The sequence below is a fragment of the Bufo gargarizans genome, chromosome 5 (assembly GCF_014858855.1).
Source record: "Bufo gargarizans isolate SCDJY-AF-19 chromosome 5, ASM1485885v1, whole genome shotgun sequence".
NCBI classification, from domain to species: domain Eukaryota; kingdom Metazoa; phylum Chordata; class Amphibia; order Anura; family Bufonidae; genus Bufo; species Bufo gargarizans.
Genome location: NC_058084.1, coordinates 59095737 through 59120513, shown reverse-complemented (window position 1 = coordinate 59120513; position 24777 = coordinate 59095737). Strand labels below are relative to the sequence as shown.

Below are 24777 nucleotides of genomic sequence, written 5' to 3'. Positions count from 1 at the left end.
TCAGATCTTGCGCCTGCATAGTAAACGGTTCGCCTGCTGATTTGATACTGGCGGCCAATCTTAAAGGGGTATTCCCATGTTGGACATTGGCGGTATATCGCTAGGATATGCCCCCAATGTCTGATAGGTGCAGTGCACCCTCCAGCACTTTGTGGGCTCCGGTCTAAGTTTAGGATATTGGAGGCATATTGTAGCAATATGTCTCCAATGTCCAAGAGAGGAATATCCCTTTAAGTATCAGCCATTAATACAAAAGCCCGGAGAACTCTTTTAATGGATCTGCTGCTGACATCTTGGTGCCAGATACAACGGGGCACCTCCGACAGGTGACAGCTGTTTCGGTGGCACAGGGGCAGCGGTATTAGACGGGTAGTTTTAGTGTCATGGCTCCTCTGTGCTGCTCTGGCCTTTAAAGCGTTAAGCAGACATCCTCCATGGACGGCAGTAACATTTCTTGAGACAAAACAATAGCTGCGCTGCATTCCTTCCAAATGACTCCAGCCTTCTCTTATTTCTTGACAACCTGGAAGGAGTTGCAGTAAATCTACATTTCTGGAGCTCAATAAAAGGCAATGACATTAGCGGGGCCCGGACACAAGGTGAAGTGCTCCGCAGCAGTGCGGGTCAATACATGAGGGAAGTGACGCAAGTACCTGTCATGTATTCTGCTAATCCACATACCTGCAGGTCCTTAATCAGGAGCCATCTGGAGGTGGGGGGTACTGGGGCCCCATGGCTTCTATCCACAGGCTATAGTCATAAGTGCATACGGGACTCATGGGCTGTAATCTGTACAACATACAGCGCACTGCACCTATCAGCCCTAACCAGCAGAACATACGGAGAACTGCACCTATCAGCCCTGACCAGCAGAACATAGAGCGCACTGCACCTATCAGCCCTGACCAACAGAACTTACGAAACACTGCATTCATCAGCCCTGACCAACAGAACATACAGTGAACTGCATTCATCAGCCCTGACCAACAGAACATACAGTGAACTGCACTCATCAGCCCTGACCAGAAGAACATACAGTGCACTGCACTCATCAGCCCTGGCCAGAAGAACATACAGTGCACTGCACTCATCAGCCCTGGCCAGAAGAACATACAGTGCACTGCACTCATCAGCCCTGGCCAGAAGAACATACAGTGCACTGCACTCATCAGCCCTGGCCAGAAGAACATACAGTGCACTGCACTCATCAGCCCTGGCCAGAAGAACATACAGTGCACTGCACTCATCAGCCCTGGCCAGAAGAACATACAGTGCACTGCACTCATCAGCCCTGACCAGAAGAACATACAGTGCACTGCACTCATCAGCCCTGGCCAGAAGAACATACAGTGCACTGCACTCATCAGCCCTGACCAGCAGAAAATACAGCGCACTGCACCTATCAGCCCTGACCAGCAGAACATACAGCGCACTGCACTCATCAGCCCTGACCAGCAGAACATACAGTGCACTGCACTCATCAGCCCTGACCAGAAGAACATACGGAGCACTGCACTCATCAGCCCTGACCAGAAGAACATACGGAGCACTGCACTCATCAGCCCTGACCAGAAGAACATACAGTACACAGCACTCATCCGCCCTGACCAGCAGAACATACGACGCACTGCACTCATCAGCCCTGACCAGCAGAACATACAGCGCACTGCACTCATCAGCCCTGACCAACAGAACATACAGTGCACTGCACTCATCAGCCCTGACCAACAGAACATAAAGTGCACTGCACTCATCAGCCCTGGCCAGCAGAACTTACGGAGCACTGCATTCATCAGTCCTTACCAACAGAACATACAGTGCACTGCACTCATCAGCCCTGACCAGAAGAACATACGGCGCACTGCACTAGTCAACCCTGACTAGAAGAACATACGGAGCACTGTACTCATCAGCCCTGACCAGAAGAACATACGGCACACTGCACTCATCAGCCCTGACCAGAAGAACTTACGGCGCACTGCACTCATCAGCCCGGACGAGCAGAACATACGGCACACTGCACTCAGCAGAACATACGGCAAACTGAACTCAGCAGAACATATGGCGCACTGCACTCAGCAGCCCTCACCAGAAGAACTTACGGTGCACTGCACTCAACAGCCCTGACCAGAACATACGGCGCACTGCACTCAGCAGAACATACGCCGCACTGCACTCAGCAGAACATACGCCGCACTGCACTCAGCAGAACATACGCCGCACTGCACTCAGCAGAACATACGCCGCACTGCACTCAGCAGAACATACGCCGCACTGCACTCAGCAGAACATACGCCGCACTGCACTCAGCAGAACATACGCCGCACTGCACTCAGCAGAACATTCGCCGCACTGCACTCAGCAGAACATACGGCGCACTGCACTCAGCAGCCCTGACCAGTAAAATTAATAAGCCAACTCTGGGACATAGTTGCCACGGCGCACTGATCTAATCAGCCCGGACCAGCAGCACATACGGCGCACTGCACTCAGCAGCCCTGACCAGAACATACGGCGCACTGCACTCAGCAGAACATACGGCAAACTGAACTCGGCAGAACATATGGCGCACTGCACTCAGCAGCCCTGACCAGTAAAATTAATAAGCCAACTCTGGGACATAGTTGCCACATTATTAGGTATACACCCTGCGGGCAGGCGATCAGTATGGATGAGCGCCACATGCGGCGCAGGGATCAGTATGGAAAGTATCCGCACAACAATCTGTTACTGGTTAGGATTCCCGCGAGATGCACCTGAGTCTATACATTCCTCCAGGGGAGAACATGACTTTGAAGACGATTACATGTGCATGTGATTTCTGGAGAAAATATGCCATTCCTGGAAACCACGTCTAACACATCCTATTATCGCATGAATGTATGCCCTCCTGATGTAATACTACAGAGGGGACATTTCCTGCAGCCTGTACACCGCGCATCTCATCACAAGCGCGGAATCTTCTCTCTGAGCTGCTGTACGGTGAAACATGATACTAAATACAGCACCACTCTTGTCCATGGGCCACATGTGGCACTGCAGCTCAATACATGGTATTCAAATGAATTGGTGTCTATGTAATACATGGACAGGGCAGGTTTGCCACAGCGGGGGCCATGGTGGACCCTACCAGGCAAGGAAAACAAATTTACATTTTAAAAGGAATGCATCACCTTTTACTTTTCTAAGTAAAATCAGAAAAGGACACATATTTCTTTTTTATATGTTTTTATGTTCTGGACTGTAGAAAAAATAATAATTTGTGTACAAGATTAAGGGGGCTGCCATCTTGCCTGAACTTAGGGTTATGCTTTACTGCAGCCAAATGGAACATAATCACAAGAGACAGCAGACAACTCATTGACGTCTATAGGAGTGTTGTGGGCATGCTCTGTGACCTGTGCAGGGGTCATTGTGCAGGGAGGGAGAGGAGGTAAAACATGACTTCACCTATGGTAAATGGTGGCCCTATAGAGAGGCGTTACTCGTCACTGTGAGGATAAAGAGATGACTGCTGAGAAGTGAGACTGAAATATTTCGGATCTGTCATATTGATAGTGACATCAAACATTTTAAAGCGCATCACAAAAATTTGAAAAAAATAAAATAAAAAAAATTGTTTAAGCATAAAAACCTAAAGAGGTTTCAATGATTAAAGGGGTATTTCGGTTTTGCAATTTTCAGCATCAGCTGACAGTAAACGACAGACATTAAAGTTTTTGTAACATACTTAGGCCTCATGCACACGACCGTTTTTGTGGTCCGCATTCGAGCCGCATTTTTTGTGGCTCGGGTGCGGACCCATTCACTTCAATAGGGCCGCAAAAGATGCGGACAGCACTCCGTTGCACCGTTCCGTGGCCCCGCAAAAAAAAAAATAGCATGTCCTATTCTTGTCCGTTTTGCGGACAAGAATAGGCATGTCTACAATAGGTCGCCCGTTCCGTTCCGCAAATTGCGGATGGCACACGGGCGGCTTCCTGTTTGCGGAAAGCAAAAAACGGCACGGTCGTGTGCATGAGGCCTTAGTATGAAATGTCACAAAACAGTATTTGGTATCCCTGTAATCATAATAAGCTGTACAACATAATGAAAAGATTATTTATGGTGATTGGTAATATACTATTTATTTATTATTATGCCTACGAAGAAAATAGCTTTTTGAGCAAAGAAAGCTCAGCCCTTCTAACAGAGCAGGTCTGTAGTGTAACGGTAACTCTTCTGCCTGCCATACAGAAGATCTAAAGTTCAAATCCTGATAAAGTCCTATTAAATAGCTTCTTTACTAAGGCCTCTTGCACACGACCATATGGCTTTTCAGTATTTTGTGGTTCTCAAAAAACGGATCCGCAAAAAAAACGGATGACGTAAGTGTGCATTCCGTTTTTTGCGGAACGGAACAGTTGGCCCCTGATAGAACAGTACTATCTATGTCCGTTATGCGGACAATAATAGGACTATCTTTGAACGGAAAAACGGAAACGGAAGGCATACGGAGTACCTTCCGCTTTTTTTGCGGATCCATTGAAATGAATGGTTCCGTATTTGGTCCGTATACAGAACGCAAAAAACGGAACGTAAACGGGGAAAAAAAAACGTTTGTATGCAAGAGGCCTAAAAGTTTATGTGCTGGAAGAGGGCTCCTCCAAAACCCATAACTATGACAGCTTCATTAGTATTCACTGCAGTCCTGCTTGGATCTGTGATGTTCCAGGCTCCGTTACTATGCCTGTAATAATACAACATGTACGTTAGGTGCTCCGTACTGTAGGTTTTCCTTTATTTTGCCTAGAAATGCTCAGACCCTTTGGCAGCTGTACCTGGTTTGATCTTTGAAATCTGATGTTTGATTGACTCCAGACGTCAAGGGTCCCAGAGTAATTCCAGGAATGCTGAAAGCTGATAAGCCGGAGACTTAGGAATGTCAGAGCCAAGAAGATCCTGTGCCTTTCCAGAGGAGAATTATCCTGCAGATGCCACAGGCTGCCTTTACCATTTCCTTCTATTAGTGTTTCCTTTGCTGGTGTGCTCCTCAACAAATCCCTGAGAGACTACTATAGTGACAATCACCTGGCACTGTCAGGATGCCTACACTGATACCACAGGGCTGAGCCGCCCATGATGTATCAGCAGTAAGCCTCCGCAAAATATGCAGAATCCGCTTGATTAAAGGGATGTGCCATCAGAAAACGAACTGTGGTTCCCATTAAAGTTTTTTTTTTTACCACCTTGAGGCGGATGCACATGCTCGGTTCCATTCTTCAACTGCCATCAGCCATATCTATGGTTAGCAACTGTGACATTTACAGGGACAGAGCTGTGGCAGAAAGGACATTCCCCCTGAACTGTGATGGGGAGAGCGGCAGCAGAAAGGACACACCTCTGAGATGAGATCGAAAGAGATGCAACAGAAAGGACATGCCCCCTGAGCAGTGATGGGGAGAGAGCTGAAGCAGAAAGGACATGCCCCCTGAGAAAGGACACAACCCCTAAACTGGCTGCTTTAAGTAAACTTAGCAGAGCAATTGGTGAAAAGAATGAGGAGACCCATGTGAGGTCCAGGGCTGGTTGTAGCTTTGTTAGAAAGGGGTTATCATGCTCTATATGATGTCTGATTCTCATTGTTTTGCAGTAAAGGGGTTGACCTACATTTTGGTGGCCTATTCTCAGAACAGGTAATCAATATCTGATTCGTAGGGATCTGACTCCTGGCACCCCTGGCGATCAGCTGTTTCATGAGACTTCAGTGAGTGCTGTGGCCTCCTCGCTGCACACCAAGCACAGTGCCGTACATTGTATAGTGGCGGTGCCTGGTATTGCAGGTCAGTCCCATTCACTTGAATAGGACTGAGATGAACCTAGGTCATGCGACCGATGATCACTGGCCTAGGAATTGGCTGCAGAGCTCATCAGAGTGCTGCAGCCTCTTCAAATAGTTGTTCAGGGGGGGTGACAGGAGTCAGAACCCCACCGATCAGATATTGACAACCTATCCTGACGACAGGCCGCCAATATCCAAATGTCAGACAACCCCTTTAATAAGTCAAAACTTACTTGGTGGTCTCAATCTGGATTCTGTGACCATGTGCAAAGGAAAGCTTTTTGAGATTTGTTCAGGTGGTGCTGTGCCTGTGGGTCAGTGGGGCCCAGTACCAAGGAGGGTTAGCCTGTCAGCCAGGGTGCTGTTGGGCTGCTGGGTTTTGCCATCAAGAGGTGCTGTTTTGCATTGGTTGTCATGTGACCCACTGGAAGGAGGCCACCGTGACCTGGGGAGTGGACCTATAAAGCTTTATCACAACGTATATATGTACACGAAGCTCCCCTTGAACAGGCCTATAAATTATGCATAGAAGATGTGAGATCCATGTCTTTTCCTCTACAGTTCAGCAGTTTGGACGTCAATCAACTTGCATGAAAAATACGTGGCGTAAAAACTGCACCGTGTCTGAATGCAGCACTACACATGAGATGTGACTGAGGACTGTACAAACAGACTGCTGGTCAGGCGGACTGTACGAATAGACTGCTGGTCAGGCGGACTGTACGAATAGACTGCTGGTCAGGCGGACTGTACGAATAGACTGCTGGTCAGGCGGACTGTACGAATAGACTGCTGGTCAGGCGGACTGTACGAATAGACTGCTGGTCAGGCGGACTGTACAAACAGACTGCTGGTCAGGCGGACTGTACAAACAGACTGCTGGTCAGGCGGACTGTACGAACAGACTGCTGGTCAGGCGGACTGTACAAACAGACTGCTGGTCAGGCGGACTGTACGAATAGACTGCTGGTCAAGCGGACTGTACGAATAGACTGCTGGTCAGGCGGACTGTACGAATAGACTGCTGGTCAGGCGGACTGTACGAATAGACTGCTGGTCAGGAGGACTGTACGAATAGACTGCTGGTCAGGCGGACTGTACGAATAGACTGCTGGTCAGGCGGACTGTACGAATAGACTGCTGGTCAGGCGGACTGTACGAATAGACTGCTGGTCAGGCGGACTGTACGAATAGACTGCTGGTCAGGCGGACTGTACGAATAGACTGCTGGTCAGGCGGACTGTACGAATAGACTGCTGGTCAGGCGGACTGTACGAACAGACTGCTGGTCAGGCGGACTGTACGAATAGACTGCTGGTCAGGCGGACTGTATGAATAGACTGCTGATCAGGCGGACTGTACGAATAGACTGCTGGTCAGGCGGACTGTACGAATAGACTGCTGGTCAGGCGGACTGTACGAATAGACTGCTGGTCAGGCGGACTGTACGAATAGACTGCTGGTCAGGCGGACTGCTGCGAGTCTATCATCCCATCTGTAATAAGAAGGTTGTGTTTATGACAGATTTGAGATGAGCCAACGCAGCGCGGGAGGATTTATCACACACAGCAAAATAAAACACTCGGGTTGTGCAACCAGGACCCGACTTACGCAATGAGAGTCAGCCCTTTATTTCAGATGTGTTGCAATCATGGTGGATGTGTAAGAGAAAAAGAGGGATCAGCGAGTCTCGCAGACATCAATATTCCTCTACAATACCCTGCTCTGCCTGATCCGGGGGTCAGTCACCTCTATGTATGTGCTACAGACACCAATCCAAGGGGATGTACAGGATAAGAAACACACGGCTGCTTTCCTTCAACTATAGCACCACACCTGTCCGCAGGTTGTGCACAGTATTGCAGTTCAGTAGCATTCATTTCAAAATGCTGAGCTGCAATACCAGGTATAACCTGCAGACTGGTGTGGCACTGTTCTTGAAACAGATCAGCCATGCTCTTCTAACCCTGGACTAACTAGGCAGCAGCTTAAACCATTCATATGCAAATATTTTTTTTTAGCAGATATCAGCGGCTGATCCGGGCCTGTATGCCCCCACACCTATATACACAGTCCTACAGGTGCTGATAGGTAGGTCCGGCCTGTATGCCCCCACACCTATATACACTGTCCTACAGGTGCTGATAGGTAGGTCCGGCCTGTATGCCCCCACACCTATATACACAGTCCTACAGGTGCTGATAGGTAGGTCCGGCCTGTATGCCCCCACACCTATATACACAGTCCTACAGGTGCTGATAGGTAGGTCCGGCCTGTATGCCCCCACACCTATATACACAGTCCTACAGGTGCTGATAGGTAGGTCCGGCCTGTATGCCCCCACACCTATATACACAGTCCTACAGGTGCTGATAGGTAGGTCCGGCCTGTATGCCCCCACACCTATATACACAGTCCTACAGGTGCTGATAGGTAGGTCCGGCCTGTATGCCCCCACACCTATATACACAGTCCTACAGGTGCTGATAGGTAGGTCCGGCCTGTATGCCCCCACACCTATATACACAGTCCTACAGGTGCTGATAGGTAGGTCCGGCCTGTATGTCCCCACATCTATATACACTGTCCTACAGGTGCTGATAGGTAGGTCCGGCCTGTATGCCCCCACACCTATATACACAGTCCTACAGGTGCTGATAGGTAGGTCCGGCCTGTATGCCCCCACACCTATATACACAGTCCTACAGGTGCTGATAGGTAGGTCCGGCCTGTATGTCCCCACATCTATTTACACTGTCCTACAGGTGCTGATAGGTAGGTCCGGCCTGTATGCCCCCATACCTATATACACAGTCCTACAGGTACTGATAGGTAGGTTCGGCCTGTATGTCCCCACATCTATTTACACTGTCCTACAGGTGCTGATAGGTAGGTCCGGCCTGTATGCCCCCACACCTATATACACAGTCCTACAGGTGCTGATAGGTAGGTCCGGCCTGTATGCCCCCACATCTATATACACAGTCCTACAGGTGCTGATAGGTAGGTCCGGCCTGTATGCCCCCACACCTATATACACAGTCCTACGGGTGCTGATAGGTAGGTCCGGCCTGTATGTCCCCACATCTATTTACACTGTCCTACAGGTGCTGATAGGTAGGTCCGGCCTGTATGTCCCCACATCTATTTACACTGTCCTACAGGTGCTGATAGGTAGGTCCGGCCTGTATGCCCCCACACCTATATTTGGGTGTATGCCCCCACACCTATATACACAGTCCTACAGGTGCTGATAGGTAGGTCCGGCCTGTATGCCCCCACACCTATATACACAGTCCTACAGGTGCTGATAGGTAGGTCCGGCCTGTATGCCCCCACACCTATATACACAGTCCTACAGGTGCTGATAGGTAGGTTCGGCCTGTATGTCCCCACACCAATATACACAGTCCTACAGGTGCTGATAGGTAGGTCCGGCCTGTATGTCCCCACACCTATATACACAGTCCTACAGGTGCTGATAGGTAGGTCCGGCCTGTATGCCCCCACATCTATATACACAGTCCTACAGGTGCTGATAGGTAGGTCCGGCCTGTATGCCCCCACACCTATATACACAGTCCTACGGGTGCTGATAGGTAGGTCCGGCCTGTATGTCCCCACATCTATTTACACTGTCCTACAGGTGCTGATAGGTAGGTCCGGCCTGTATGTCCCCACATCTATTTACACTGTCCTACAGGTGCTGATAGGTAGGTCCGGCCTGTATGCCCCCACACCTATATTTGGGTGTATGCCCCCACACCTATATACACAGTCCTACAGGTGCTGATAGGTAGGTCCGGCCTGTATGCCCCCACACCTATATACACAGTCCTACAGGTGCTGATAGGTAGGTCCGGCCTGTATGCCCCCACACCTATATACACAGTCCTACAGGTGCTGATAGGTAGGTCTGGCCTGGATGCCCCCACACCTATATACACAGTCCTACAGGTGCTGATAGGTAGGTCCGGCCTGTATGCCCCCACACCTATATTTGGGTGTATGCCCCCACACCTATATACACAGTCCTACAGGTGCTGATAGGTAGGTCCGGCCTGTATGCCCCACACCTATATACACAGTCCTACAGGTGCTGATAGGTAGGTCCGGCCTGTATGCCCCCACACCTATATACGGCCTGTATGCCCCCACACCTATATACACAGTCCTACAGGTGCTGATAGGTAAGTCCGGCCTGTATGCCCCCACACCTATATACACAGTCCTACAGGTGCTGATAGGTAGGTCTGGCCTGGATGTCCCCACACCTATATACACAGTCCTACAGGTGCTGATAGGTAGGTCCGGCCTGTATGCCCCCACACCTATATACACAGTCCTACAGGTGCTGATAGGTAGGTCCGGCCTGTATGCCCCCACATCTATATACAATGTCCTACAGGTGCTGATAGGTAGGTCCGGCCTGGATGTCCCCACACCTATATACACAGTCCTACAGGTGCTGATAGGTAGGTCCGGCCTGGATGTCCCCATGCACAGACCACTATCTTCAGATACAAGAATGGGTAATGGGTAAGTGTCCAATATGAACAGCCAGTATTCCCATTACAGGGTTGTCTCACTTCAGCAAGTGGCATTTGTCATATAGAAGAAGTTAATACAAGGCACCTACTAATGTATTGTGATTGGCCATATTGCTTCCTTTGCTGGCTGGATTCATTTTTCCATCACATTATACACTGCTCGTTTCCAGGGTTGTAGCATAGATACAAGGTGACTGGAAAGGGAGCTGCTGTGCATGCGTGCATATGTACCCTCAGACAGTCCTGCCCACCATAGAAGCTGGCGCCTTTTCCTATAGTGTGCAAGCACGACCACCGCTACTGGACTACAGAGTGGTCGTAACCCCTGAAAATGAGCAGAGTATAATGTGATGGAAAAATGCATCCAGTCAGAAAAAAAGGCAATATGGACAATCACAATACATTAGTAAGTGCCTTGTGCTAAAGGGGTTTTCCCATCTCAGACAATGGGGGCATATTGCTAGGATATGCCCCCATTGTCCGATAGGTGCAGGTCCCAGAGGTTAGAATGGAGCACCGAAAGTTACGGAGGGCGCACTGCTCCATTCATTTCTATAGGGCCGCTGAAAATATCCGAGCGCTGGCTTGGCTGTTTCAGTCTGCCCCATAGAAATGAATGGGAGTGGTGGCCGGACAAGCACTGTGCGCTCCCATTCACCTCTATGGGGAGAGCGCTTGGTGGTGGCCAGACCCCCCGAGAACCCAGGGTCCTTCGGACACCACCTTACCCGCTCCGTTCTCGCTGTAGGTGCGGGTCCCAGAGGTGGGACTCGCAGCTATAAGACAATGGGGGCATATAGTAGCGATATTATCCCCTCATTGTCTGAGATGGGAATACCCCTTTAACTTTCTCTACATGATCAATGCCATTTACTGAAGTGAGAAAACCCCTTTAAGATCACAGGAAGGCTCATTGTCATCGTTTTCTGACGTGGATTTTGGCTCATGGATGTACCCTATGGTCAGGGATGGCTCCAGAATCTGATAGTTCAGCATCATCCACTGGATACCAGACTATCAGTCCTGCAGCTTCTCCCCTACAGACATATACACGAGGAGCGTCCTCCATTATCGGTGATGAATCCACGTAGACTCATCTAAGGACACTCCGAGGGATGACTGAGGAGTTCTACCTTCGTGACTATGTCCCACCGCGCAGGAACGCTCCTGATTCACACAATGCTGCAGTGAGGGGACACACATCTGACAGCGGCCGGACATGATGCAGCACCTCTGCAGGCTCCTTCCCATGAAACCTGCTGCAGACAGGCGCTCCGAGTCTAGCTCCGCTTTTCGCAACTCTTCACGCTACAAATTAACACGAAGTGTTGAGTAATACTGCACGGGCTCTTTATTTTCTGCATCACCAAGTGATTTCAAACTGAATTCTACAGGACAACAGCATTCCTCCTGTGTCTGGAAATCTCAGACATAAATCATTCTTACAGTTCTACTCCACCTGCAGTTTCCGATGGAGCTGCCGCACAAGAATTGCGCAGAGATTTTTCGCCAAGCTTGGAGGCGTTTTGATGCCACATGGGAATACTGGCCAATCACAATACATTAGTAGGTGCCTTGTATTAACTTCTTCTATATGACAAATGCCACTTGCTGAAGTGAGACAACCCTGTAATGGGAATACTGGCTGTTCATATTGGACACTTACCGTTTGGGAGTGAGGGGTCAGAGACGCCAGTGGAGGACATCTTCTGGAGCCACTTCAGTGGTCACAATGTGCACGGCACAAGCCAGACATTAGCTTTGGCTATGACTAGAGAAGAAAACATTGCGCAACTCAAAATAAGAACAAAAATAAAGGAGAATATCTTCTATCTCATATCTATCTATCCATCTATCTCATATCTATCCATCCATCTCCTATCCATCCGTCCATCTATCTATCTCATATGTATCTCATATGTATCTCTTATCTATCTACCTCATATCTATCTATCTATTATCTATCTATCCATCCATCCATCCATCTATCTCATATCCATCTATCTATCTATCTCATATCTATCTATCTATCTCTCTCATATCTATCTATCTATCTCATATCTATCTATCTAGCTCATATCTATCTATCTATCTATCTATCTATCTATCTCCTATCTATCCATCCATCTATCTCTTATCTATCTATCTATCTATCTCCTATCTATCCATCCATCTATCTCTTATCTATCTCTCTATCTTTCTATTATCTATCTATCTCCTATGTATCTATCTCCTATGTATCTATCTATCCATCTATCTCCTATCTATCTCTCTATCTTTCTATTATCTATCTATCTCCTATATATCTATCTCCTATGTATCTATCTATCCATCTATCTATCCATCTATCTATCCATCTCCTATCTATCTATCTACGCCGTTTGTTTCCTCGGCCGTATCTCTGCTGCCTAACAAGTGACAGCAATGCACTAAGGCACCTGGTTTTGGTTGATTGACGATCAGCGAGTGGTCCATGCTCATGAGATAACTGTAGGTCGATCCCCCTCCGTTCACATGCATGCTTGGTTGAGAAAGTGGGGAAGGATCAGACAGATTCCTCTGGCCGTGGCACTTCTCCTCAAGAACAAAGACCAGGCGTGTTGAAATCTACTGCCAGGGGAGAATCACAGGGTCTCCATACACATTAGATGGTCAGCCGATGCAGCCAATCTTGGCCTACAGACTTTTATTGTCCACTGGGCCCAATAAGGACCCATAATGTGGCCCATATGACTCAACACCATGTGCTGTACATTGCACTGGATCCCTTGCTCCCTACTAAACACTGAATGAGGGCGGTGCAGGCGAGTGACATGTATGTTCACACACGTGACAGCTCGTCCTGTAGCTGAAAAGCCCTGGAAGTCACGAGCAAGAAAAAAAGCAATGTGCTTCACCTGAGTAAGTGACAGTGACTAAAGATGGGCAACCGCTACTCCCCCTGACCTCTAAGTGCACACTTGGCTTAGCCAAGTGTGCATGTGTTCTCCTTGGTAGTGCAGAAAAAGTCACTGCCAAACCCCTCTGCGGGAAAAGGATCAGACATGTTGAAAATCGAAAAGGTCAAGCTTTCTCTTCACCAACATCAGCCGTTGGCGGTGGGTCGGTAAAGCCCCCATAGTCATGAGATGATTGGCTGGACCCTTCATCGATCTTCTAATGTGTATGACCACCTTCACCGTGGACACTGCGGATGGCTGGTGTAAACACTTCTATATCTTCGGCCTCTGAAAAAAGTATAAAATGATGAGAATATTGTGCTGTACGTTCACAGCAGTCATCAAGCTGAGGATGTCTCTGTGAGGCCGGTGACCCGACCCCGGAGAATAAAGCCACCCACGCACCCACAGGATCCGGTCAAACAGCAGCAGGCCCGCTCTGGGAAACCACAAGCTATTTCCCCTGCAGCCACCTGATTTATTACTAAATTTCCCGGGAACATGCAATTACACTTTCCTGAACCATTTCACTGGTAGAATGACATAAGAGCTGAGTGACACTAAAGGAGTTTTTTTTGTTTTCCGGTAAGAAAATCTTGAAGACTTATCCCTAATATCTGACTCTCGGCCAGAGGTCGCACTACATTTTTTCTTAGCATTTTTGAGGGGCATTTTCAACCACAGTACGGAGGAGAACAAAATTATTTTTATTTTCTGTCAACTTTGCCACGTGAGAGCTTGTTGTTTACAAGGGCGTATTTGTCCGCAATTGCAGACAAGATTAGGCATTTTCTACTAAGTGCCGGCCATGTGCGGTCCGCAAAATGCGGAACGCACATTGCCAGTGTCCTGTGTTTTGCGGACGTGTGAATGGACCCTTAGTGACACCATTCTGGGGTACATACAACCTTTTTTGGGTGATAATGGAGAAAAAAAGTAGTTCCTCCGCTGTGTTTTACACTTCAAATTTCCGACATTCCCCATGTGTTGTTACTGTTATCCTGTGGGTCAGCACGATTACAACCATCTCTAGTTTTATGTGTTTTATTTGATTTTTTTTACAACCTTTTCTCAATAGTATGCTTCGCTATGTCGCTGCATTCCAAGAGACGGAATTCATTCATTTTTGCGCTGTTGGAGCTTTATGTGGCTTGTTTTTTGAGGGAAGAGATGTGGTTCCCAAAGGTCCGTTTTTGGGGTACATGGGACTTATTGACATTCATTTTTTTGGGGTGGAGGTGAATAGGAAAAAAAAACTATTCTGTATTTTTTGCATGTTGCTTATGGGGCAGTATAAATGTTATTTTTATTACTGGCTGTGGTGAGCAAGGGTGACATCAAATGTGTGGTTTTTTTTACCATTTTCACTAAATAAAACCACGTTTTTTTTCAAATTATTAACGTAATTTTTTATTTATTTTTAGTCCCACTAGGAGACATGGCTTTTATGTCTTATACACCAATGCACTATAGCTCATCGCTGTACAGGCAGTCTATTAGGCATACTCTGATAGACATACAGCCTACCCAGCTGCCACGCCACCCCATCGGCAGCCCGCGATTGAGTTCACTGGAAGCCAATGATGACAGGGAGCCCTTTCCCTTTAAGGCCTCATGCACATGGCCGTGGTCCACAAATCGTTCTACATATCGCGGATCTGAAAAACATGAATCCTGGCTTTGGGCATGATACTTTTTTCACCCACCAGAATCCTACAGGGGCTTATACAAGAAGGTTGTCCTATTAAGCCCTCCCTTTTCCGCGTTCCTACTTGCAACCTTTCCTTGTAGGTCACGGGGCCTCCGGCCTACCCGCAGCGCTAACATAACATTGGATGTTTGTCCACAATCTTTTTGCTGCCCCCCTTGAGATGAATAGGACTGCATCCGATCTGCAAAAAAACGGACTGGATGCGGACCAAAACTACGGCTGTGTGTATGAAGCATAACTGTCTAGATCCTGCAGTCGCTATTGACCGCGGCATCTAGGTAGTTAAGAAGCCAACACTGAAGTCATCTCCAGTGCCGACTGTTACAGCGGGAGGCTTCTGCTCCCGTGGTAATCTAGAGCGTTGTGTCAGGTCCATTCAGTTACTGCCCCCCGCTGCAGGTTTAAGGGTACGGGCGTCAGGAAATGGACAGGCTGTGCCGATACAGCACTCCGGACCAAAGAAGGTGTTGTGTAGAAATAGAAGAGGTCATTTATTGAGATCAGCGTTTTCTGGTTAGTAAATGACCCCCAGAGACTTCTATTAGACTAAAATTGCCTGTACAGGTGTGACCTCTGGGTGTATTACCGAAGAGCTTGGCAGATTGGAATGTGAGATTTGGCAAGTCACTCGCACCCATTATATACGATCCTCCATAGAACCACCTCTTTGAGAAGACCAACCCTGGATCTACACCAGAATTAGAACTCCATGGCCTCTTCTTTGAGAGGACCAACCCTAGTCTAGAACACCATTTTCTGATGTCATTTTGGGTCGTCATAAGTCTCATTTAGTGCAGACTATTATTTTCCTCGTTTCTAAGAGTCAGTAAAATGATTCTTCCTCCATGAATGCTGAACTTTGCACGTGTCCAGGATTGCATTACACTTTCCTCGTCGACAAGACCCATCACGGATCTCCTGCTCCCTTTAGGAAGGTCCATTAGACGGTAACCGACACTACTTAGCGTCCCGGCTGCATTTTACCATTTTGCTGTGAAATAGGTGACTCATCCAATATTATTTTCACTGTCTGGTTTAACTTAAATTTACAGAAATGTCATAACAGCGAACCTGAGGGAAGGCAGAATGGACGGCAGTGGATATATAAGGGAAGGAATACAGATAAGGCATGAAAGGGAAGGCCTGCAATGTGTCACCTACAGGAAGGAGTGGGTTATGGTCAGGGACAGTGCATAACCACACGATGTATAGACGAATGCCAATATGTTAACTGCACCTCCACTCCAATTATCTATTAGGGTACGTTCACATGCAGTTTTAGAAGCCAAAACCAGGAATGAATTCAAATAACAGGAGAAGTTGTATCTGTCCTTTATACGGTCTCTCCTTTTATGATCCACTCCTGATTGTGGCTTCCAAAAATGCATCAGGATTCCTGGCCGTGTGGCCGCACACTTAGGGCTCATGCACACAACTGTATTTATTTTGCGGACGTGTGACGTCTGTGTTGCATCCGTCTTTTTGCGGATCCATTTTAATAATGTCTGTCCTTATCTGAAAAACAGACAAGAATAGGACATGTTGCCCCATTGAAGTGAATGGTTAAGCATACAGACCTATTAAAAAAAAAAAAACACGGAACGGAAACGGAAAAAGAATACGTACGTGTGCATGAGCCCTTGGGAGAGAACGATTCTCCAATAGTATTAGTGAAATATACTGCAGAGGCACCAGCCCCCACTTAGGCGGTCAACCCCCTTTTAGCATGTATAGCACCTACAGAAAATAGTATTCAGAAGAAGTATTCAATCCCTTCACATCTGTATTTAGTTAAGGTAATATAGCAGTAATAGCAGTCTGGTGGAGAAGGCTCTATCTACCTAAAGTGGCACGCCCACAATTTTTTTTGGGACATGACATGTTAGATAGGTACCTGATATAAACTGTAGTGAAGGTAATTTTCTTACCAGTGACTGTATTTGTGAGTTATAACCTCCGTTCTGTTCCTCAGCTGTGTCATGTGACCAGCACTCTGATTTTCCAAATAACACAGCATCTTATGTGTGGACAGGAAGCCAATTTCTTTTTGTATTCCTATGGGAACCTCAATGTCAGTCTCATAGGAATGACTTCCTGTCCTGTGTCAGTTGGAGATCAGAGTGTTGGTCACATGACACAGCTGAGGATCAGAAGGGAGGTTACAACTCACAAATACAGGCTCTGGTAAGAAGATTACCTTCACTACAGTTTACATCATGTACCTTTCTAACAGGTCAGAGAATAGCAATTGTTGTGAGAGTGCTTCTTTAAAGTATAGAACAAGGGGTGGGGGGAATCTTCACATCTACGGTCAGCATTAGGGATAATGTTAGTCAAGATAACATTGGAGCAGATTTATCAAAATGGTGATAGGGTGCACCAACTTACAAATTAGCAAAAATAGTGCCAAATTTATCAAAATCACCCATAAGTTGGTAAAAACTTTTGATACAATTCTGGCTTCCGTGCATAGAACATACACTTACACCAGTATTTTTCTTCATAAATAATACATTTTTTTAAATAAATCCAGTTCATTGTGCCGCTCTTCTGATGAAGACACCTGTTCAAAACTATCTCCCATCTGCGCCATAGACTCTGAGCTCGGGGATATTACGGTAGGTTTCTATAATCTGATTCACTATGTTTATGTAAAAAGCTGTTTAACTGCTGCAAGTTCTGCACCCCTACAAGTCCTGTTCCCCCACTATTCATAGAAAAGCCTGTTAGTCCTGCTCCCCCGTCTTATTCATAGAGAAAGCCCGAGTTCTGCTCCCGTCGCCTACTTATAGAGAAAGCCAGTGAGTCCTGCTCCCCGTACCTACTCAAAGAGAAATGCTGCGAGTCCTTCCCCCCCCCGTTCCTACTCATAGAGAAAGCCAGTGAGTCCTGCTCCCCGTACCTACTCACAGAGAAATACTGCGAGTCCTGCCCCCCGTTCCTACTCATAGAGAAAGCCAGCGAGTCCTGCTCCCCGTACCTACTCACAGAGAAATGCTGCGAGTCCTTCCCCCCCCCGTTCCTACTCATAGAGAAAGCCAGTGAGTCCTGCTCCCCGTACCTACTCACAGAGAAATACTGCGAGTCCTTCTCCCCATTCCTACTCATAGAGAAAGCCAGTGAGTCATGCTCCCCGTACCTACTCACAGAGAAATACTGCGAGTCCTTCTCCCCATTTCTACTCATAGAGAAAGCCAGTGAGTCCTGCTCCCCGTACCTACTCACAGAGAAATACTGCGAGTCCTTCTCCCCATTTCTACTCATAGAGAAAGCCAGTGAGTCCTGCTCCCCGTACCTACTCACAGAGAAATCCTGCGAGTCCTTCTCCCCATTCCTACTCATAGAGAAAGCCAGTGAGTCCTGCTCCCCGTACCTACTCACAGAGAAATGCTGCAAGTCCTGCCCCCTGTTCCTACTCATAGAGAAAGCCAGTGAGTCCTGCTCCCCGTACCTACTCACAGAGAAATGCTGCAAGTCCTTCCCCCCATTCCTACTCATAGAGAAAGCCAGTGAGTCCTGCTCCCCGTACCTACTCACAGAGAAATGCTGCGAGTCACTCACAGAGAAATGCTGCAAGTCCTGTCCCCCGTTCCTACTCATAGAGAAAGCCAGTGAGTCCTGCTCCCTGTACCTACTCACAGAGAAATCCTGCGAGTCCTTCTCCCCATTCCTACTCATAGAGAAAGCCAGTGAGTCCTGCTCCCCGTACCTACTCACAGAGAAATGCTGCAAGTCCTGCCCCCTGTTCCTACTCATAGAGAAAGCCAGTGAGTCCTACTCCCCGTACCTACTCACAGAGAAATGCTGCAAGTCCTTCCCCCCATTCCTACTCATAGAGAAAGCCAGTGAGTCCTGCTCCCCGTACCTACTCACAGAGAAATGCTGCGAGTCCTTCCCCCCATTCCTACTCATAGAGAAAGCCAGTGAGTCCTGCTCCCCGTACCTACTCACAGAGAAATGCTGCAAGTCCTGTCCCCCGTTCCTACTCATAGAGAAAGCCAGTGAGTCCTGCTCCCTGTACCTACTCACAGAGAAATGCTGCAGGTCCTGCTCCCCGTTCCTACTCATAGAGAAAGCCAGTGAGTCCTGCTCCCCGTACCTACTCACAGAGAAATGCTGCGAGTCCTTTCCCCCCGTTCCTACTCAGAGAAAGCCAGTGAGTCCTGCTCCCCGTGCTTACTCACAGAGAAATACTGCAAGTCCTGCTCCCCGCACTTACACATAGAGAAAGCCGGCGAGTCCTGATCCCCTCGTCTACGCAAAGAAAAGCCTGTGAGTCCTGCTACCACCACCTACTCATAGAAAATCTGGTGAGTCCCGCTCCCACACCTAATTCATAGAAAAGCTTATGAGTGCTGCTTTCCCTACCTACTCATAGAAAAGCATACCAGTCCTACTACCCCCACCTACTCATAGAGAAAGCCCGTGAGTCCTGCTCCAAAAGTCTATGAGTGCTTCTTGCCCTACCTACTCATAGAAAAGCCTGCGAGTCCTGCTACCCCCACCTACTCAGAGAGAAAGCCGGAGTTCTGTTCCCTCCGCCAACTTATAGAGAAAGCCTGTGAGTCCTGCTCCCCCACCTAATTCATAGAAAAGCCTATGAGTCTTGCTCATAGAGAAGGCTGGCGAGTCGTGTTCCCCTCATCTACTCATAGAAAAGCCTGCGAGTCCTGCTACCAACACCTACTTATAGAGAAACGCTGTGAGTTCTGCTTCCCCTGCCAACTCATAGAAAAGCCTGTGAGTCCTGCTCACTTCACCTATTCAGAAAAAGCCTGCAAGTCCTGACCCCCCCCCCCCCCCACATAGAGAGCCCATGAGTCCTGCTTTACTCACCTACACATAGAGAAAGCATGCAAGTCCTGCTCCCACCCACCCACTCATAGAGAAAGCCTGTGAGCCCCGCTTTTCCCACCCATTAAAAGAAAAAACCTATGAGTCCTGCTTTTAGAAGTGGATAGAAAATAACTAGAAATAACTAGAATACCCCTTTAACTTTTAATGTGGACCTTCTAAGTGATATGTGGCCCTCAGACCAGGTGGTGCCGCCTTCCCTTAGAGGCAGATGAGCTCTAAACTTTTGCAAAGAAAAGCAAAATATTTCCACTAAAATTGAGCAACTGATAATCTGTGGTTGTGTAATACGAGGTATCCTACGCTCCATACACATCCAGAGCTGCAGAATGAAACATGACAGCCTCCTGCCGTTCACTCTTGTCTCTAATTAGAAGGATCCGTTTTGTATTTGGCAGTCGCCGTCGCGATACAGAAAGCGAGGTTTCGGCCAACTTTCCAGACCAGTATCCGTTCGGATACATAAACAATGGGAAGAATTTCTGTGAAGTGTCGGGCAAATATCAAAACTGAGCTTCATTTCCAGCGCATCTTCCATGACAGTGTCCCCCCCCCCCCCCACCCGACAAAGTCAGGAGCATCACCCCAGACAGGGGTGTGAGAAAGCAATCCATAAAACACGTTCAGTGATTGAAGATGATCTCCAAGCTGCCACATAAACCAAAGCCTGGAAATACATAAAAATAGATGAATCCATTACCTGCCTTCATCTCGGCCCAAAAAATGGTGTTTACAGCGCGCTAATTATACACAGGAGGAAGGGGGAGCGCAGAGGATCAAAGGGAACAGGATGTGTAGCGCTGGAGGGAGGACTGACATTGACACTACAAGGTTTCTGCCCATCCGTCCAAGACGCCCATCCCTCAAGTATCTGAATTCAAACCCAGCCTGACGACCAAGAGGCATCCTAAGAAAATGTAGAGGAATTGCTGCAAACGCCTTAATTGAGGATTATCTCCTGGCCGCCTGCCCATGAATTCTAGTGAAGTCATCTACCGTGGTCAAGTGACCTCCACAGCCAGTATCTTAAAGGGCATCTGTCAGCAGTTCTGTACCTATGACACTGGCTGACCTGTTACATGTGCGCTTGGCAGCTGAAGGCATCTGTGTCAGTCCCATGTTCATATGTGCCCGCATTGCTGATAAAATTATGTTTTAATATATGCAAATAAGCCTCTTGGAGCAACGGGGGCGTTGCCGTTACACCTAGAGGCTCTGCTCTCTCTGCAACGCCTGCGCCCTCTCCACTTTTATTGACAGGACCAGGCACTAAAAACGTAATCACACCTGGTCCTGTCCTGGCACTGTAGAGAAGGCTGAGCCTATAGGTGTAACGGCGACACCCCCGTTGCTCCTAGAGGCTCATTTGCACATATTTAAACATCATTTTTCTCAGCAATGTGGGCACATATGAACATGGGACCAACACATGCATTCCAGTAAGTTTGGTTGCGTCCCCATCGCGGACAGAAAAACGCTGCAAGCAGTGTTTTTCTGTCCGCTATGTGGTGCGGAGCAAGACGTGTTTTTCCGACACAATAGACTACGGCTATAGAAGACATAATACAACCCCTTGAACAGTGCAGAGAGTGAAGGTAAGAGCAGTGCGGCTAAAAACGCGGCAGCAAAACAATTAAAGAAGAGACTCTGAATAAAATGTAGTTTACGGCAAGTCTGGTTTAGCCATAAGGCTGGCAGTAAGGAAGTGAACAGCAGTGATTCAGATGGGCCCCGCAGCCGGCTCTGTTATTACTGTTAATCATCCTGTTATTCTGCAGCGGAACAGCAGGGTCTCAACAATAAAAGGCTCGTGAGTCACTGAATCACAGCGTCTCGCAGAAGCATGGCGTCCTCTTCCAGAAGAACACCGGCCGATCCAGAGCTGAAATCACAATGTTGTGTCACATGTGAAGAGGTCGGCGCACACAGATACAGAGGCTGAACCTTTACGTGCAAGACTTGGCCCCGGGCTACCTGGCAACTTTGGCGAAGATCCCTGTGTAGTAGTGCAGCCAGAGGAAAAGAATTCAGCAGGCTTGGATTTTTTGCAATTCTGGGGTCACGGTCACAGCACAGCAACGTGGGAGTCACTCTGCGACTGCTACATAGAGATCCCAAGTCACGCCATGATTGTTGCAGCCTGAATGAGTTTAAAGGGGTATTCTGGTAGGTACGAGCTATCCCCTATCTGCAGAACTCCCATAGAAATGAATGGAGCCGCCGTGCACATGTGCGACATGTCCCACTGGTAGGACCCCCACCGATCTGATAGTTATCCCCTGTGGGACCTGCAAAGGGAAGCTGACTTGCATGTTCCCGGGCTCCTCGATCCTTCTCCTGCAGGCCCGCGATGCTCCGCTGGGCTCCAGCGATGTCGATATCGCCGCAGCCAATCACAGGCCATGGCGGAGTTCAGATCACCTTGCGACCATGTGTCATGACGCAAGGGGAGGTGGACACCACCACAGCTTGTGATTGGCTGCGGTGATGTCAATGTTGACATCGCTGGAGCCCAGCGGAGCATCGCAGGCCTGAAGGAGAAGGCGCGGGGAGCCGGATCCGGGAAGCAGGTAAGGCTATTCTCATATCTACGCTGTTAAATCCGGCAGAGGATCTCAAAACCGGATTTAAGCGATCTGTGCCATTTAATACATCTGGATGCATCCGTTTCAGGTGGATCCGGTTGTATTAAATCAAAAAGGAACAAACCGGATCCGGTATGATAATTACTATAAGGGCCCATGCACACGACCGTTGTGTGTTTTGCAGTCCGCAATTTACGCATCCGCAAAACACGTATGGCGTCCGTGTGCATTCCGCAATTTGCAGAACGGCACGGACAGCCATTAATATAACTGACAAGAATAGGAAAGGTTATATTTTTTTTGCGGACCACGGAATGGAGCAAGGGATGCGGAAAGCACACGGAGTGCTGTCCGCATCTTTTGCGGCCCCATTGAAGTGAATAGATCCGCATCAAAGCCGCAAATACTGCGGCTCAGATGCGGACCAAAACAACGGTCGTGTGCATAAGGCCTAAGTCAATCCGCACCGGATCGGTTTTTTTCACTAACAAAAAAACGGATCCAGCACCATTGACTTAGGCCTTATGCACAACACGACAGTATGGCTTTTTCAGTATTTTGCGCTCCACAAAAAATGGATCCGCAAAAAATACGGATGACGTCCATGTGCATTCCGTTTTTTGCGGAACGGAACAGCTGGCCCCCTGATAGAACAGTACTATCCTTGTCCGTTATGCGGACAATAATAGGACATGTTCTATCTGTGAACGGAACGGAAAACGGAGGCGGAAGGCATGCGGAGTACCTTCCGTTTTTTGGTGGAACCATTGAAATAAATGGTTCCTGTATACGGAACGCAAAAGTTTGCGGACAAGAGGCCTTACAGTGATTTTCATGCCGGATCCATTTTTTTTACGTTTCGCAAACCGGACACAAAACCACAGCTTGCAGCGGTTTTGTGTCTAGTACCAAAGAGCAACAAAACGGAACGGATGCATACTTATGCATCCTGACCAGTCTTGTCCCTATTGACAATGAATTGGGACAAAACTGAACTATTTAATTCCGGTTTTAAGGATCCTCAGCCGGATCCCAAAAACAGAATTGAAACCGCAGATGTGAAAGTAGCTTAAAGGGAACCTGTCATCAACGTTATGCTACCCATACTAACGGCAGCATAAAGTAGACACAGGTGAGTTGATTTCAGCCGTCTGTCATTTATACGTTAAAAGTAAGTGGTTGCCGAGAACCAACATCACAATCATTGCAGACCGGGCCTGGAAAAGAGTCCCGGCCACCTGAGAAGAGTCCTGGCTATTCATTATCTCCCGCCCACCTGCTGATGGCTGACAGTCTTCTACCTAGTTTTCTCCCTTTCTCTCTAGGAGAGAACTGCCAATCATCAGCAGATGGTCGAGAGAGCAGGAGATGATGAATAACCAGGACTCTTCTCAGGTAGAGTTGACCCTTTTTCAGGCCTGGGCTGCAGGGATTATGATGCTGGTTCTCAGCAACCACTGACTTTTAGCTCATGAGTGACACACCGCTGACATCAGCACTTCTGTCACAATTTATGCTGCCCTCAGTGAGGTCAACATAAAGCTGATGACGGGTTCCCTTTCAAGGGATTCTGTCACCCGGATTTTGCCTATAGAGCTGCAGACATGCACTGGTAAATCGCTGCTAGCACGTCTGCAATATACATTCCCCATAGCTGTGAGTGCTTTTATTTAGGCAAAAAAAAGATTATATATATATATATATGTAAATGAGGCAAGTAAGGAGCTGTTACTAATGTTTCCGGAGCCCAGCCACGCCCGCATCCTCCGAATCTCCTTCTTGCTCCCAGACGTCACAAAGTTAGAGCGCCGTAATCTCGTGATGTGCAGTTCGTTCCCTGAGGCTGATGCCAGCACACGGAAGGAACACTATGCCGACACTGACATGCCGCGTACTCGCGCATGCGCAAGATTACGGCACTCTAACTTGGTGACCTCGGAGAGCAAGGAGGAGATTCGGAGGATGCGGGGCGGTGCTGGGCTCCTTCACCGTGGGCGTGGCTGGGCTCCTGAAACGTTAGTAACAGCTCCTTGGGCTCCTTACTTGCCATTATTTACATATATATAAAATCGTTATTTTTGGCCTAAATAAAAGCACTGGGGAACATCCGTGCAGCGGGCCAGACCCATTCAACTTGAATGAGTCCATGAAACGTCATATTTATTTGCGGTGCGGAACAACAGAAAGAAACACCACGGAAGCACTCCATAGTGCTTCCGGTATTCCGTTCCGTGACTCTGTTCCGCATCTCCGGAATTGCGGACCCATTCAAGTGAATGGGTCCGCATCCGTGATGCACAGTGCTGGCGGACGTAGA

The 24777-nt window shown here is 48.1% G+C and overlaps 1 protein-coding gene across 3 annotated transcripts in view; it reads right to left on the bottom strand.

Annotated features, from left to right (window-relative positions):
- Positions 1–24777, bottom strand: part of NSMCE2 (NSE2 (MMS21) homolog, SMC5-SMC6 complex SUMO ligase) — a 210191-nt gene that overhangs the window by 156346 nt on the left and 29068 nt on the right. The window contains exon 1 of one of the 3 annotated variants that reach the window (XM_044292772.1): positions 20576–20688. The exons of the other annotated variants lie outside the window; for them this stretch is intronic. Within the exon in view, the coding sequence (XP_044148707.1) occupies positions 20576–20585 (10 nt within the window). The 5' untranslated portion in view covers positions 20586–20688. Of the gene's footprint in view, positions 1–20575; positions 20689–24777 lie in introns of those variants that run through there. 3 annotated transcript variants of the gene reach the window in all.